The 17,016-nt window shown below is 51.9% G+C and overlaps 2 protein-coding genes across 6 annotated transcripts in view; one reads left to right on the forward strand and one right to left on the reverse strand.

The window, feature by feature from the left end:
• LOC139765160 (long-chain-fatty-acid--CoA ligase 1) overlaps window positions 1–17,016 on the reverse strand; it is a 102,769-nt gene that overhangs the window by 35,547 nt on the left and 50,206 nt on the right. Inside the window, exon 1 of one of the 5 annotated variants that reach the window (XM_071692404.1) lies at window positions 15,005–15,658. The exons of the other annotated variants lie outside the window; for them this stretch is intronic. Coding sequence (XP_071548505.1) covers window positions 15,005–15,112 — 108 coding nt within the window. The 5' untranslated portion in view covers window positions 15,113–15,658. Of the gene's footprint in view, window positions 1–15,004; window positions 15,659–17,016 lie in introns of those variants that run through there. 5 annotated transcript variants of the gene reach the window in all.
• The window catches only part of Shrm (shroom), a 100,036-nt gene that overhangs the window by 21,914 nt on the left and 61,106 nt on the right, over window positions 1–17,016 (forward strand). The window lies entirely within an intron of this gene.

Raw genomic sequence — 17,016 nt, forward strand, 5'->3', positions numbered from 1 at the left:
CTCTCCCCTCACTCGTGTGCCACGAGACATAGAAATGGGGTTCGTAAGAGCGGCCTTAGTTAAGCCAAGGGTCCCTTCCCTCCCTGGGGTGCTGTTCTTGTATGATATACGACTTCAAATCCTCCTGAAATCCAGGGCAGTTCTGGTCTCGCATCCTTTACTATAGAGGGGGAAATTTTTTACTCCCAGTCGCAGGCAGCAAATGCCAGTGTTCTAGCCTGTGAAAATTGGTGATTTTCTAGTCTGTTTGGAGCTGTAGTTTCAGTCTCGCTGGCTTCATGGCCCATTTTTTCCCCCTGTTTTACGCGGTTGAATTAATTTTCTTTTGATAACAGGAATACTTAAATGTGAGGCATCTTCGCTATGGCTAACTGATTGGAAAAAGGAATTGGGTTCCTAAGTTTAAAACATTTTTTTGAAGTTTGAGAACATGTTCAAAATATTTAGAAGACACAAAAGTCTCTAAATACACAAGTACAAGTGTTAAGTAATGATCCAGGAGACTCTGAATACAACAGTATAAGTGTTAAGTAATGACCCAGGAGACTCTAGATACAACAGTATAAGTGTTAAGTAATGACCCAGGAGAGACTAATTACAACAGTATGTGTTAAGTAATGACCCAGGAGACTCTTAAATACAACAGTATAAGTGTTAAGTAATAACCCAGGAGACTAATTACAACAGTATAAGTGTTAAGTAATGACCCAGGAGACTAATTACAACAGTATAAGTGTTAAGTAATGACCCATGAGACTAATTACAACAGTATAAGTGTTAAGTAGTGACCTAAGAGGCTCTAAGTAACCAGTATAAGTGTTAAGTAATGACCCAAGAGACTAATTACAACAGTATAAGTGTTAAGTAGTGACCCAGGAGGCTCTAAGTAACCAGTATAAGTGTTAAGTAATGATCCACCAGATGGTAACCGGGTGTTGGTCACTCGTGCCACAAATATGGCCAGAGCAAATACCACGTCGGTCGCTGCCATACGTCACTGTCGAACCTGGCTGCGTCACGTGACACCAGAGGTGACAGTCCCGGTACGTGACGTCTCGGTGATGCCCAGGCGTGGGGGCGTCACGCAGGAGGAGTGGGAGGAGGGGTGTCACAGAGATCGAGTCCCAGACAGAGTCCCAGACAGAGTCCCAGAGAAAGGTTGGTGGGTTGTGGGTCTCCCAAAGTGGTTTGGGCTACATCGTCTCGTGGATTCCGGTCGTGGGTTGATGGGGGGATAGTGTTCTGAAGCCTCTGAAGCCCTGAACCACCGCTCCTGAAGCCCTGTACCCACAGCCCCTGAAGCCCTGTACCCACAGCCCCCTGAAGCCCTATACCCACAGCCCCTGAAGCCCTGTTCCTACAACCCCTGAAGCCCTGTACCCACAGCCCCTGAAGCCCTGTTCCCACAGCCCCTGAAGCCCTGTTCCCACAGCCCCTGAAGCCCTGTTCCTACAACCCCTGAAGCCCTGTACCCACAGCCCCTGAAGCCCTGTTCCCACAGCCCCTGAAGCCCTGTTCCCACAGCACCTGAAGCCCTGTTCCCACAGCACCTGAAGCCCTGTTCCCACAGCACCTGAAGCCGTCTACCCACAGCCCCTGAAGCCCTGTCTCTGCCACGGCCCGTGACACAGCGTCCCAGGAGTGAGACCCTTTACACCACGTGTTGATGACACCTTGAGGAGGGACGGACACAGGGTGGGCACACTGACCACGTGTTGATGACACCGGAGGAGGGAGGGACACACACAGGGTGGGTACACTGACCACGTGTTGATGACACTGGAGGAGGGAGGGACACACACAGGGTGGGTACATTGATATATTGGTCTGAGAATATCTTGTGAAGCCTTATTAGGCGGCGGTGTGGGCGAGGGCCTCCGAAGTGAGCCAACGCTACCACCCATCACCCTCCACCCATCACCCTCCACCCATCACCCTCCACCCATCACCCTCCACCATCACCCTCCGACCATCACCCTCCACCATCACCCTCCACCCATCACCCTCCACCCATCACCCTACACCCATCACCCTCCACCCATCACCCTACACCCATCACCCTCCACCATCACCCTCCACCCATCACCCTACACCCATCACCCTCCACCCATCAACCCTCCACCCATCACCCTCCACCCATCACCCTCCACCATCACCCTCCACCATCACCCTACACCCATCACCCTCCACCATCACCCTACACCATCACCCTACACCATCACCCTACACCCATCACCCTCCACCATCACCCTACACCATCACCCTACACCCATCACCCTCCACCATCACCCTACACCATCACCCTACACCATCACCCTACACCCATCACCCTCCACCATCACCCTACACCCATCACCCTCCACCCATCACCCTACACCCATCACCCTCCACCATCACCCTACACCCATCACCCTCCACCCATCAACCCTCCACCCATCACCCTACACCCATCACCCTCCACCATCACCCTACACCCATCACCCTCCACCCATCACCCTACACCCATCACCCTCCACCCATCACCCTACACCCATCACCCTCCACCATCACCCTCCACCCATCACCCTACACCCATCACCCTCCACCATCACCCTACACCCATCACCCTCCACCCATCACCCTCCACCCATCACCCTACACCATCACCCTACACCCATCACCCTCCACCATCACCCTCCACCATCACCCTACACCCATCACCCTCCACCCATCACCCTACACCCATCACCCTCCACCATCACCCTACACCCATCACCCTCCACCATCACCCTACACCCATCACCCTCCACCATCACCCTCCACCATCACCCTCCACCCATCACCCTACACCCATCACCCTCCACCATCACCCTCCACCCATCACCCTACACCCATCACCCTCCACCATCACCCTACACCCATCACCCTCCACCCATCACCCTCCACCATCACCCTACACCCATCACCCTCCACCCATCACCCTCCACCATCACCCTCCACCCATCACCCTCCACCATCACCCTCCACCCATCAACCCTCCACCCATCAACCCTCCACCCATCACCCTCCACCATCACCCTCCACCCATCACCCTCCACCCATCACCCTCCACCATCACCCTCCACCATCACCCTCCACCCATCACCCTCCACCATCACCCTACACCCATCACCCTCCACCATCACCCTCCACCCATCAACCCTCCACCCATCACCCTACACCCATCACCCTCCACCATCACCCTCCACCCATCAACCCTCCACCCATCACCCTCCACCATCACCCTCCACCATCACCCTCCACCATCACCCTCCACCCATCACCCTCCACCCATCACCCTCCACCATCACCCTACACCCATCACCCTCCACCATCACCCTCCACCCATCACCCTACACCCATCACCCTCCACCATCACCCTCCACCATCACCCTCCACCATCACCCTCCACCATCACCCTCCACCATCACCCTCCACCCATCACCCTCCACCCATCACCCTACACCCATCACCCTCCACCATCACCCTCCACCATCACCCTCCACCATCACCCTCCACCATCACCCTCCACCATCACCCTCCACCATCACCCTCCACCATCACCCTCCACCATCACCCTCCACCATCACCCTCCACCATCACCCTCCACCATCACCCTCCACCCATCACCCTCCACCATCACCCTCCACCATCACCCTCCACCATCACCCTCCACCCATCACCCTCCACCATCACCCTCCACCATCACCCTCCACCATCACCCTCCACCCATCACCCTCCACCATCACCCTCCACCATCACCCTCCACCATCACCCTCCACCATCACCCTACACCCATCACCCTCCACCATCACCCTCCACCATCACCCTCCACCATCACCCTCCACCATCACCCTCCACCCATCACCCTCCACCCATCACCCTACACCCATCACCCTCCACCCATCACCCTCCACCATCACCCTACACCCATCACCCTCCACCCATCACCCTACACCCATCACCCTCCACCCATCACCCTCCACCCATCACCCTCCACCATCACCCTACACCCATCACCCTCCACCCATCAACCCTCCACCCATCACCCTCCACCATCACCCTACACCATCACCCTACACCCATCACCCTCCACCATCACCCTACACCATCACCCTACACCCATCACCCTCCACCATCACCCTACACCCATCACCCTCCACCATCACCCTACACCATCACCCTACACCCATCACCCTCCACCATCACCCTACACCATCACCCTACACCCATCACCCTCCACCCATCAACCCTCCACCCATCACCCTACACCCATCACCCTCCACCATCACCCTCCACCCATCAACCCTCCACCCATCACCCTCCACCATCACCCTCCACCCATCACCCTACACCATCACCCTACACCCATCACCCTCCACCATCACCCTACACCCATCACCCTCCACCATCACCCTCCACCATCACCCTCCACCATCACCCTACACCCATCACCCTCCACCATCACCCTCCACCCATCAACCCTCCACCCATCACCCTCCACCCATCAACCCTCCACCCATCACCCTCCACCATCACCCTACACCCATCACCCTCCACCATCACCCTCCACCATCACCCTCCACCATCACCCTCCACCATCACCCTCCACCATCACCCTACACCCATCACCCTCCACCATCACCCTCCACCCATCACCCTACACCCATCACCCTCCACCATCACCCTCCACCATCACCCTCCACCATCACCCTCCACCATCACCCTCCACCCATCACCCTACACCCATCACCCTCCACCATCACCCTACACCCATCACCCTCCACCATCACCCTACACCCATCACCCTCCACCCATCACCCTACACCATCACCCTACACCATCACCCTACACCATCACCCTACACCCATCACCCTCCACCCATCACCCTCCACCATCACCCTACACCATCACCCTACACCATCACCCTACACCATCACCCTACACCCATCACCCTCCACCCATCACCCTACACCCATCACCCTCCACCATCACCCTACACCCATCACCCTCCACCATCACCCTACACCCATCACCCTCCACCCATCACCCTCCACCATCACCCTCCACCATCACCCTACACCCATCACCCTCCACCCATCAACCCTCCACCCATCACCCTCCACCCATCAACCCTCCACCCATCACCCTACACCCATCACCCTCCACCATCACCCTACACCATCACCCTACACCCATCACCCTCCACCATCACCCTCCACCATCACCCTACACCCATCACCCTCCACCATCACCCTACACCCATCACCCTCCACCCATCACCCTACACCCATCACCCTCCACCATCACCCTCCACCCATCACCCTCCACCATCACCCTCCACCCATCAACCCTCCACCCATCAACCCTCCACCCATCACCCTACACCCATCACCCTCCACCCATCACCCTACACCCATCACCCTCCACCATCACCCTCCACCATCACCCTCCACCATCACCCTCCACCCATCACCCTCCACCATCACCCTCCACCCATCACCCTCCACCATCACCCTCCACCATCACCCTACACCCATCACCCTCCACCATCACCCTCCACCCATCACCCTCCACCCATCAACCCTCCACCCATCACCCTCCACCATCACCCTCCACCATCACCCTACACCCATCACCCTCCACCATCACCCTCCACCCATCACCCTCCACCATCACCCTCCACCCATCACCCTCCACCATCACCCTCCACCATCACCCTCCACCATCACCCTCCACCCATCACCCTCCACCATCACCCTCCACCATCACCCTCCACCATCACCCTCCACCATCACCCTCCACCATCACCCTCCACCGAGGTGGGTGTCGGATGGTACGCGATGTTCAACTCGGCTTTTCAGGGCGTTTAAGAACCTGAAAATAACGCGTCTGGCTAATGTTCTTTAAACGTCGGTGAGGATGAATCCCCCCCAGCGAGTGTTTAGGCGTAAGACTCGAGTAGGAGGGGGAAACTTGGCGAAAAATGACCATTGCGTTCCATATTAATCCGAGAGGACTGGTCTTTTCCATGATGGGGCACTGATCTTGCATCTGGAATATTCCCCCTTTCGCCTTCCCCTCCAACTGACACATTCCACTCCAAGACCAAGTATGGCAAAAGCCTTGCTAGCAAGTCCACCCTCTTCCCCTTCACATCTCAGCCTGCATCCCCTTTCCCCTTCGTCGCAGCATTGTTTCCCCCCCCCCCATATGTCTCTCCTTCACACACATTCCTGTGGTTTCCACTCTCGAGAGTTTCCTGTTCGTGTGCCTTCCTACCTCCCTCTCCTCCTCCTCCTCCTCTCAGGTCATGCAGTGCCCGAGGTACCAACACGTCCCACGGACACAGTGCTGAATAATAGCTGCCCCGAGCTTTGACCGACGCCAAATCTGGAGTTTTTTTCCCCTTCAACTCCAGACTGTGCAGCTCTTGACCTCCTTATTCATCATTAGTTTATATATATATATATATATATATATATATATATATATATATATGTCCAGCTCCTGCAAGCCGTCATCCATTTCGAAGCATGACAAGCGTCCGTGAGACATGGATCCTATACCTAGTGTCTTCGCAGCTGACACCAGTAACATTTGATCAGTCCGAATTCTGAGAGAAGAAAGTCACGTAATGTCGTAGCCAGACGCCGTGTTTAGCCATACAGGGATGGAGAAAACGGTAGTTACAAAACCCGTCGAGACGAGCATTACAAAACAGTACGGAAATAAAACAGAAGAGAGTGCCTCCCTACCCCAGCTGCGGTATGCGGTACCACGGATGCCACGAGAGATTGTGACCCACTGGCCCATATATTAATTCTCGGGATTCCATCCAAAGATAAAGCTTCCTTATGCTCAGCTGTTTGTACCATATGATGACCACAGGCTGGACGCTCTTTTTAAGATCTTCAAGTCGGTCTAAACCTGGAGTGAATCCTGTATAAACGAAACGAATTCAGAGCTTTAGGTAGCCCTGTTGTGTTCTGTATGTTGCTTTAGTTGCAAAGATGTACTGGAGTGGGATTACGCCTCGTTCCCACGCTTTTATAAAAGGACATCGATGTTTTGGAAGCTTTGAGGGTCTTGAGATGTGTAAGTTATCACTGCTATAGGGTCTTAGGTACTGATATCTTCACGTCGTCTCGTATAGGAGGATTCAGGGTAACGCCTGACCCATTTTCCTGGCTGGCTCTCTGGGTCATCATCTGGCTGCGACGGCCCCTTATCGGGTCGACAACGCCTCTGGCTCTCACGAACCCCTTTATCAGTACACTGGGACACCGTCCCATTAAATCCCTTATTACCAAACTGGGCCATCGTTCGATCAGCATACTGAACCTCCATTCCATCTGCCTCGTATCGGTTCATCGGATCATAACTTCTTCCCCCCCCACCCCACGAACCGTGTCCTGGCATATCACTGATCGACCTCGACTTGCGAAACAGGGACTTGACCAGCCCCCTTCCTTCATAGCCATTCTATCGGCAGACAGATGAAGACCTCGCTGATGTTCTCAAGTCATCACTGACTCATGTCGGAAGTTTGGGTTGGCGGTAACCCTTAAAGAACACCTGGTGTCGAAGTCATCACACGTTCGGCCGTTCTTGGGGGCAATCCCTCAGTATCAGTCTTGGGACCTTCGCGTATCCTCTGTCGTCCTGGGACCTTGTGAGTGTCAAGGGTGGTCGTCCTGGGACCTTTGAGTGTCCGGGGTGGGCGTCCTGGGACTTTGTGAGTGTCCGGGGTGGTCGTCCTGGGACATTTGAGTGTCTGGGGTGGTCGTCCTGGGACCTTTGAGTATCTGGGGTGGTCGTCCTGGGACCTTCGAACCTCCGGGGTGGTCGTCCTGGGATCTTCAGAGTGTCCGGGGTGGTCGTCCTGGGACCTTTGAGTATCCGGGGTGGTCGTCCTGGGACCTTTGAGTGTCCGTGGTCGTCGTCCTGGGACCTTCGAGCGTCCGAGGCCGATTTCAAGTTCTTGTTGATCACGACATCTGGCATCTCGTTCTAACAAGCCGCAACCCAGCATACGTCATGTTACGTAATCCCAGACGTAACGAGGACACCAGGTGTGTCGTAATTACGAACATGACCCCCATTCTTAACGACAACGAACAATGCGGGACTCTCCAATTTACGAACACGAGCAGAACATCAACGAAATTAACACACACACACACACACACACACACACACACACACACACACACACACGGTATGGTGGTTGGCGTTACTGACCACGAGTCGGCACAGGCCCGCATGGGTTCGAATCATGGACGCAGCTCTCTGCCCACAGCTAATCCCAGCAGTTCATCCTCCCATCGCGGTTGGTCGATAAATGGGCACCTGACGTAGGCTGGTGTGTGTGTTTGTATGTATGCAAAAGACATAGTGCACATATATACAAGGTTAAGAGACGGGGCCAAAAGAGTCTAAAACTCTCTTTGTAACAAAACCCCCGAGTGTGGACACCACCTTACTCTGCTACTGGCAGGGAGGGAGGGAGGAAGAAAGCCCTCGAGAGACCAAAGTTTGGCTGCCCTGTTACATCAACACGTGTCCTACATCGCTACATTACGTAGTGACGACCCTCGCCCCCAGATAGTGATAGCGAAGGTGATGGTGATGGTGATAGTGAGTGGTGGTAATAGTGATGGCGAAGGTGATAGTGGTGGTGATAGTGATAGTGATGGTGATATTGATGGTGCTCTACACAAAATATAATACAATGTCCAGATGATGCGATGCGAAATTTTTTTTTTTATGGAGATGTCTTTTAAGAAGAAAAAAAGATATCGACCCCCTATTTATTGGTGTAAGATACATGGAATGCTACGAGACTCCTCGTCATTATGACTAAATAATAATACTCTTCCTCCTCCTCCTCCTCCTCCTCCTCCTCCTCCTCCTGGAATGCTACGAGACTCCTCGTCATTCTGACTAATGATAATACTCTCCTCCTCCTCCTCCTGGAATGCTACGAGACTCCTCGTCTTTCTGACTAAATACTCCTCTCCTCCCTCCTCCTCCTCCTCCTCCTCCTCCTGGAATGCTACGAGACTCCTCTTCATTCTGACTAAATACTCCTCCTCCTCCTCCTCCTCCTCCTCCTAGCACTCTCGTTAGCACAGGTATCGAGGAACAAGCCCGGAATACCAGTTGAAGTTTATGACTGCCAGATAGCGAGCTGCTGGCTGGCTGGTTGGTGATATCCTCGCCCACTTGCCAGAGGATTTCTAGATTGCCATCATTACACCCATTTCACATGCGTCCTTCATCAACCTACATCGGATCCTGACTGACTGACGCAGAAGACCCACCCACTTCTCTATATCATACGCACGCGGGTGTGAAGACCCCGGTCCGACCCGACCCGACCCCATCCTCCTCCAGAGGCATTATACGCACTCAGTCATACGCAAGTGTATGAGGTGTATATAGACCCAGATAGCAGGGGTCCTTGAGTTGGAGAGCAATGTGCCTCTAAGTCAGCTCCGGTTCCTTTGCTCGTCTGTTTCGCCTTTGACGGAAAAACCCTCCAAAGTTCTCCTTCAGCTTTGAATTGCATGCCCTTGGTGCAGCCCGTCCCTAAGAGGGGAGACAGTCAGTTCCAGCCCTGTTAATCATCCCTCATTCTCTCTCTCTCTCTCTCTCTCTCTCTCTCTCTCTCTCTCTCTCTCTCTCTCTCTCTCTCTCTCTCTCTCTCTCTCTCTCTCTCTCATCTCTCAGTATCTCAAACATTTAGAATCCCATTCCCTTTCTTTTTCAGTCTCAGATGCAGCTTTCGGGGTTCAAGGTCTCCTGGTGATCTGTCCTCTGTGACTCAGTGTTCAATATTACCATAAAAAAGTGAATGTTGTAATGTCATTTGCATTCACTTGCTAGGAGGTTTGTTCGCTGCGTGTGTTTAGTGTTCGCTGAGTGTGTTCAGTGTTCGCTGGGTGTGTTTCATGTTCGTTGAGTGTGTTGACTTCCCATGGTCTTCTTATCTCTTGTGGCACTTTGGTTCATCGTTTATCGTAGCTTTCTACAGCTCTCAGGAGGCCAGACACAAGAGCCAAGCCAACGGAGGGGGGGCCACGTCCACCTCATCTTGGAGGCCAAGCACTTGAATCCAGCCAACGGATTGGCCTGGGGGAGTCAACAGAGGCCATGAGGCGCGCCAGCGGAGGACCATGGGGGAAGCTATGTATACCAGAGTGAGGAAGGCGGCCCTGGTGGACACCGGTACTAGTGAGGGAGGGTTGCCTCTGAGCAAGACGCCCTGCCGACTGCCTCCTCCGTCTGGTATCTCATCCCGCTGCCAACGCTGCCTCACCTGCCCCACTGTCTGTGTTTGTACGCATGCGCGTACATAAATGCGACGAGTGTCATTGTATGTTAACGACAGGGAGTCAGACTCGTCCAGGAACTTCTCACTCCAAAAACAAGTCCACCTTACCCTGCTACTTCCAGTAGCGCAGTCTTGAAGCTTTAGGAGTCTCATCACTAAGTTTCTTTTCTTTTTTTTCAGTCACGGACAGAAGTCCACATCAAGGCCGGGCCTTCATTGAAATAGAGAGAGGATTATGAAAGTGAAAAAGGAGAGAGACAGGGGCTGTTTCTACGAACTTTGGAAAAAGTGAAAAAAAAGAAAAACAAAACGAAAAAGAAAAACAACCTTTTAAAATGGTTCAGGTCATAGTTATTGGGAATTACATGAAATGGCGGAGAGTTCCAAAGCTTCGAGATGTAGGGAAAGAAACAGGTATGTAGGGAAAGAAACAGGTATCAAAACGGCCCACCCTCGAGTAGCCAACGGCCACACAGTGAACATGTGCCGCAGGAGCTTGCCGAGTATTGCGTGGTCTAGCTGATGGTTAGGAGCACAAAAGCAGTCAGCCAGCTGGTCTCCTGAGCAAAAACCAAAGTAATACCTATTAAAAGAGGGAAAGTGAACTTACATTGGTCTCGGGAGCAAAAACCAAAGTAATACCTATTAAAAGAGGGAAAGTGAACTTACATTGCGGCATTGGACAAGCGGGTCATGTTCTGAAGTTAGCCTGGAAGAGTTCATAAGTCTGGCCACTTGTTGCATCGGCCATACAGCAGGCAACCAAACGCCTCGAGATATATATATATAGGGGATGGTTAGTTGGTCACTTAGGCATCGTGCATGTCGACGACCCGGGGTCGCTAAGGCCGTCCACCTCGGTTATAATGATCACCACCAACAGCATGAGCACTTGTGGAAGGTGTTCAGGTTAATTGTATTGACCAGACGTACGCTTGACCATACCCGCGCGCTCCCGCTCCATATATGTATGTATTTATGTATATATATATATATATATATATATATATATATATATATATATATATATATATATATATATATATATATGGCCCTTGTGTACTGCTGAAGCCTGGAGAAGTTACTGTGCCCTGGGAGTTGTCGTGTGGTCAACACCTGTTGAAAAATGTCGTGAGACTATATATTAACGGAGGCTCTCAAGAAACGTGAATAAATGTGGGCTGGATTGTGGTGGAAACTGTACACTGACTATGAATATTCACAGAAGACAATGGTGGAAGCTGTCACGGTGTCGTGGGGACCATTAGGGACGCCAAGAAACATTTCTTTTTATAGTAGCCGACCCCTGGCGTGGGGCAAAAGCATGCCCTACTCGGGGCCATCTCGATTGAAGGGTGGGGGAAAAAATATAGAGTCTGAGAAATGGAGGTCGTAGGAGAAGAGTTCCTTGGGGGATTGTAGACCCGACTCTTACGTTATGGGAAGGTATTCAGAAGAGGGGAAAGATAGAGGAAGGAAAGAGAATTCCACTGCTTCGTTGCTCGAGGAAAGAGATGCCATAACGGTTAATCTTCGTATGGTTAGTCTCCGTGCATAAACTATGGGAAGCAGCAGCCTGGTGCATGCCATAGTTCCAGGACCATAGATGTGTCTAAGAACCAGGGGAAGCCCATGGATGACGTGTGTGTATGTGTGTGTGTGTGTGTGTGTGTGTGTGTGTGTGTGTGTGTGTGTGTGTGTGTGTACAGAGCATCACAACAGACATTTGACTTAATGAATGCAGAGAAACCACTATGAAAAGTAAACACGAGAATCCTGAGCGCTTTCGTGTATTACCACATCTTCAGAGGACTTGTATAGCAAGTCCTCTAAGATGTGGTAATACACGAAAGCGCTCAGGATTCTTGTGTTTCCCCTTCCTAGAGGTGTTTCAGAATGTGTATGTAGTACGTATGGGTCCTTACCAGGTAGAAATATGGCCGCTCACGCTGTGGGCAAGGAAGGAAAACCTTCTCATCGGCTCCCAAGGTATTACGGTCCTGTGTATATAGCTCAACCATGCAATGCACACGTGATATCTGACGTAAACTATATGCGTCACCAATCACGAAATCCGTGAATCAGCGAATGATTGCGAGGGAGATGATGTAAACTCCAAGGGTTAGGCTACCTGGGCTGCCTCACAGATGGACCGGGGTTCGAGTGCCGAGGTATAGTGGTAGAAGGTTTGGTTTACATCAAACATGTGTACACTGTATGGTTGATTATATATATATATATATATATATATATATATATATATATATATATATATATATATATATATATATATATATATATATTTTTTTTTTTTTTTTTTTTTTTTTTTTATACTTTGTCGCTGTCTCCCGCGTTTGCGAGGTAGCGCAAGGAAACAGACGAAAGAAATGGCCCAACCCCCCCCCCCCCATACACATGTACATACACACGTCCACACACGCAAATATACATACCTACACAGCTTTCCATGGTTTACCCCAGACGCTTCACATGCCTTGCTTCAATCCACTGACAGCACGTCAACCCCTGTATACCACATGACTCCAATTCACTCTATTTCTTGCCCTCCTTTCACCCTCCTGCATGTTCAGGCCCCGATCACACAAAATCTTTTTCACTCCATCTTTCCACCTCCAATTTGGTCTCCCTCTTCTCCTCGTTCCCTCCACCTCCGACACATATATCCTCTTGGTCAATCTCTCCTCACTCATTCTCTCCATGTGCCCAAACCATTTCAAAACACCCTCTTCTGCTCTCTCAACCACGCTCTTTTTATTTCCACACATCTCTCTTACCCTTACGTTACTTACTCGATCAAACCACCTCACACCACACATTGTCCTCAAACATCTCATTTCCAGCACATCCATCCTCCTGCGCACATCTCTATCCATAGCCCACGCCTCGCAACCATACAACATTGTTGGAACCACTATTCCCTCAAACATACCCATTTTTGCTTTCCGAGATAATGTTCTCGACTTCCACACATTTTTCAAGGCTCCCAAAATTTTCGCCCCCTCCCCCACCCTATGATCCACTTCCGCTTCCATATATATATATATGAAGTCTGTTGGGGATGAGAGAGCTTGGGAAGTGAGTCAGTTGTTCGCTGATGATACAGCGCTGGTGGCTGATTCATGTGAGAAACTGCAGAAGCTGGTGACTGAGTTTGGTAAAGTGTGTGAAAGAAGAAAGTTAAGAGTAAATGTGAATAAGAGCAAGGTTATTAGGTACAGTAGGGTTGAGGGTCAAGTCAGTTGGGAGGTAAGTTTGAATGGAGAAAAACTGGTGGAAGTAAAGTGTTTTAGATATCTGGGAGTGGATCTGGCAGCGGATGGAACCATGGAAGCGGAAGTGAATCATAGGGTAGGGGAGGGGGCGAAAATCCTGGGAGCCTTGAAGAATGTGTGGAAGTCGAGAACATTATCTCGGAAAGCAAAAATGGGTATGTTTGAAGGAATAGTGGTTCCAACAATGTTGTATGGTTGCGAGGCATGGGCTATGGATAGAGTTGTGCGCAGGAGGGTGGATGTGCTGGAAATGAGATGTTTGAGGACAATATGTGGTGTGAGGTGGTTTGATCTAGTAAGTAATGTAAGGGTAAGAGAGATGTGTGGAAATAAAAAGAGCGTGGTTGAGAGAGAAGAGGGTGTTTTGAAATGGTTTGGGCACATGGAGAGAATGAGTGAGGAAAGATTGACCAAGAGAATATATGTGTCGGAGGTGGAGGGAACGAGGAGAAGTGGGAGACCAAATTGGAGATGGAAAGATGGAGTGAAAAAGATTTTGAGTGATCGGGGCCTGAACATGCAGGAGGGTGAAAGGCGGGCAAGGAATAGAGTGAATTGGATCGATGTGTTTTACCGGAGTCGACGTGCTGTCAGTGGATTGAATCAGGGCATGTGAAGCGTCTGGGGTAAACCATGGAAAGTTGTTTGGGGCCTGGATGTGGAAAGGGAGCTGTGGTTTCGGGCATTATTGTATGACAGCTAGAGACTGAGTGTGAACGAATGGGGCCTTTGTTGTCTTTTCCTAGCGCTACCTCGCACACATGAGGGGGGAGGGGATGTTATTCCATGTGTGGCGAGGTGGCGATAGGAATTAATAAAGGCAGACAGTGTGAATTGTGTGCATGTGTATATATGTATGTGTCTGTGTGTATATATATATATATATGTGTACATTGAGATGTATAGGGTATGTATATTTGCGTGTGTGGACGTGTATGTATATACATGTGTATGGGGGTGGGTTAGGCCATTTCTTTCGTCTGTTTCCTTGCGCTACCTCGCAAACGCGGGAGACAGCGACAAAGCAAAATAAATACATAAATAAAAAAAAAAAAATATATATATATATATATATATATATATATATATATATATATAAGGTTTACCCCCGAGAAATCTGGAAAAAACTAAAAGTTTCCCCGACCGCATGAGAGCCAGAAACACAGCAGCTTTGAGGGAGGGAGCGAGACAACCTGGATCCTCTGCCACACCTCGCGACACGTAGGGCTTACCATGGAAGGTTCACTGGCGGGGAGAGGAGGTGGAGGATACTACCTCCCCTGTGAGGCTCAAGTAGCCTTGATACGTGGATTCAAACCCTCTAAAGGACACACCCCCCAGGACGATGACTTACTTTGAGGATGTCAGACTGGTTGTCCAGCTCCATTGTGAGGCGCACGGGGTTGTAGCAGATCTTGCTGGGATGGTCTGGGATCTCGTCCCCAGCTGCCTTGCGACCCATCCTGCCCGTCTTGCGCGTGACCCCCTCCCAACTGACGGTCAAGCAAGCCTCCCACCACGCTATCAGAGCGGCGGCGCCAGTCCTTTGCCTCACTCCCGGCCGAGGAGGTGGAGGAGGAGGAGGAGCAGCAGCAGCAACGAAGGAGAGTCTACGTATGTATGACTCGGGGGGGGTGTTGACCGTCAGGGTTCAGAGACTGACCAGGTCTTCACATGGCCCAACACTGCCCGAGCATCACATTCACTGAGATTTCCTATTTAAACCACAGGTCTGCACGCACGCCGGTCACTTATACACACACACACACGCACAGCGAGTCTTCTTCGCGACGGGTCCCGCTCGTGAGGTCCGACTTGACTGGGGATACGGGAGGTCGGGCAGGTCCCCTACAGGGCGGCGGCGGCACAGAGGAACAGCGGCGGCACCAACACTGGCTAAGACCACACTGAGGCACGTGCTGACAGCCCAGCCTCATCTCCTGGTCCCCCTCTACCCAATTTTGTCTGCTCCCTCCCTCCCTCGCCACCACCGCCCGACCCCCGCCCTACCACAAGCACTGGGCCTCACCCTCACCATACCTCTACCTTCATGACCCTCCATATATACTTGTATATGTACGTGTGTGTGTGTGTATATATATATACCCACCACCATACACGTGGCACACTGAGACCCCCAACCAACATTCCGACGACTATCTTCCAATAGAAGAAGTCATTTCAGTTTCAGTTGGCATGGGTTGTGGTCGCTCATGGTCACGCCGCTGGCACACCACCTGAACGAATCCCCTCCTCCCCCCTTCCCCCCCTGCCTAGTGGGGTAGGGGGGGGAGGGGAGAGGCCAGCATCAACAGCAGCAGCAGCAGCAGCAGCATCGCCTCCTCCTCCTCCTCCTCCTCCTCCTCCTCCTCCTCCTCCGACCCATCTCGATACATTCAAGATCTACTTTAAACCTCTCTGCCTCGGAGGAGGATTAGGAGGAGGAGGAGGACAGAGGCTGCATCTCACTCTGGTATGATGAGGATCAGGTCAACACCCTCATTGAACTAAGCCTAAGGCTCTGAAAATAGGCCTGACACAAGTCCCAGGTCCCCGCTACTGGTGGTGCTACTGCCACACATCTGTTTTGAATCAAGTAAGACCCACTTCACAGTACCCGTCCATCTTTTCTCCCAGACGGCGTTGGGGGGGGGGGGGGGGGGGAGATGGTTAAAAAGCCCTCCCCGCCCCTTCCCTCTCCCCCACCACTCCCCCATGTGACATTCTGTGCTATTTCTTAGCCATTCACGTGAGTCTTTTGAGAGGCGCGCCACCCCGACAAACGCCCCTGATTCCAACCGGACACGACGCTCAATATCCAACCTGCGCGTTCTCCTCGGTGCCAACATTGATACATTTATGCCCGGCATTCGAAGTTCAGTTTTACTCGAGCACCTGCCGCCTGTTTCCCCCCCTCCCCCGCGGGCCATCTGAGGCGCGTGTCGATCTGTAGGTGTGAGGGAGAGACACGCCGGCCGACGATGGTTCTGCCTGCTGCTACTGGGGTATACTTGTTGGACCCAGAGCCACCATGTACACGCATCGGGGGCGTTTATGGTCCGACGATTTTGATATCTTGGACACCTGAGAAGGTGATCATTTTGATCGGTGGGTTCGAAAAAAGCGACGGGTTGACGACCCCAGTTATTGTAAGCAGACGGTAGTTCTCAAGACGAACGAGCCAGTTGATCAGCATGCTAACCCCCACACAGAGGTATTCCAAAGGGAGGTCTTTGCTCAGGGGAGAGGAGGGGTCTCGGCTAAGGAAGTTCTCAGTCCTGGGAGGTCCCACACCACAGGGAGGTCTCAGCTTAGGGGGATCTAAACAGCTGGAAGGGGCGACGGGCAGGGAATAACACCTGGATG

The sequence above is a fragment of the Panulirus ornatus genome, chromosome 53, assembly GCF_036320965.1.
Source record: "Panulirus ornatus isolate Po-2019 chromosome 53, ASM3632096v1, whole genome shotgun sequence".
Lineage (NCBI taxonomy): Eukaryota > Metazoa > Arthropoda > Malacostraca > Decapoda > Palinuridae > Panulirus > Panulirus ornatus.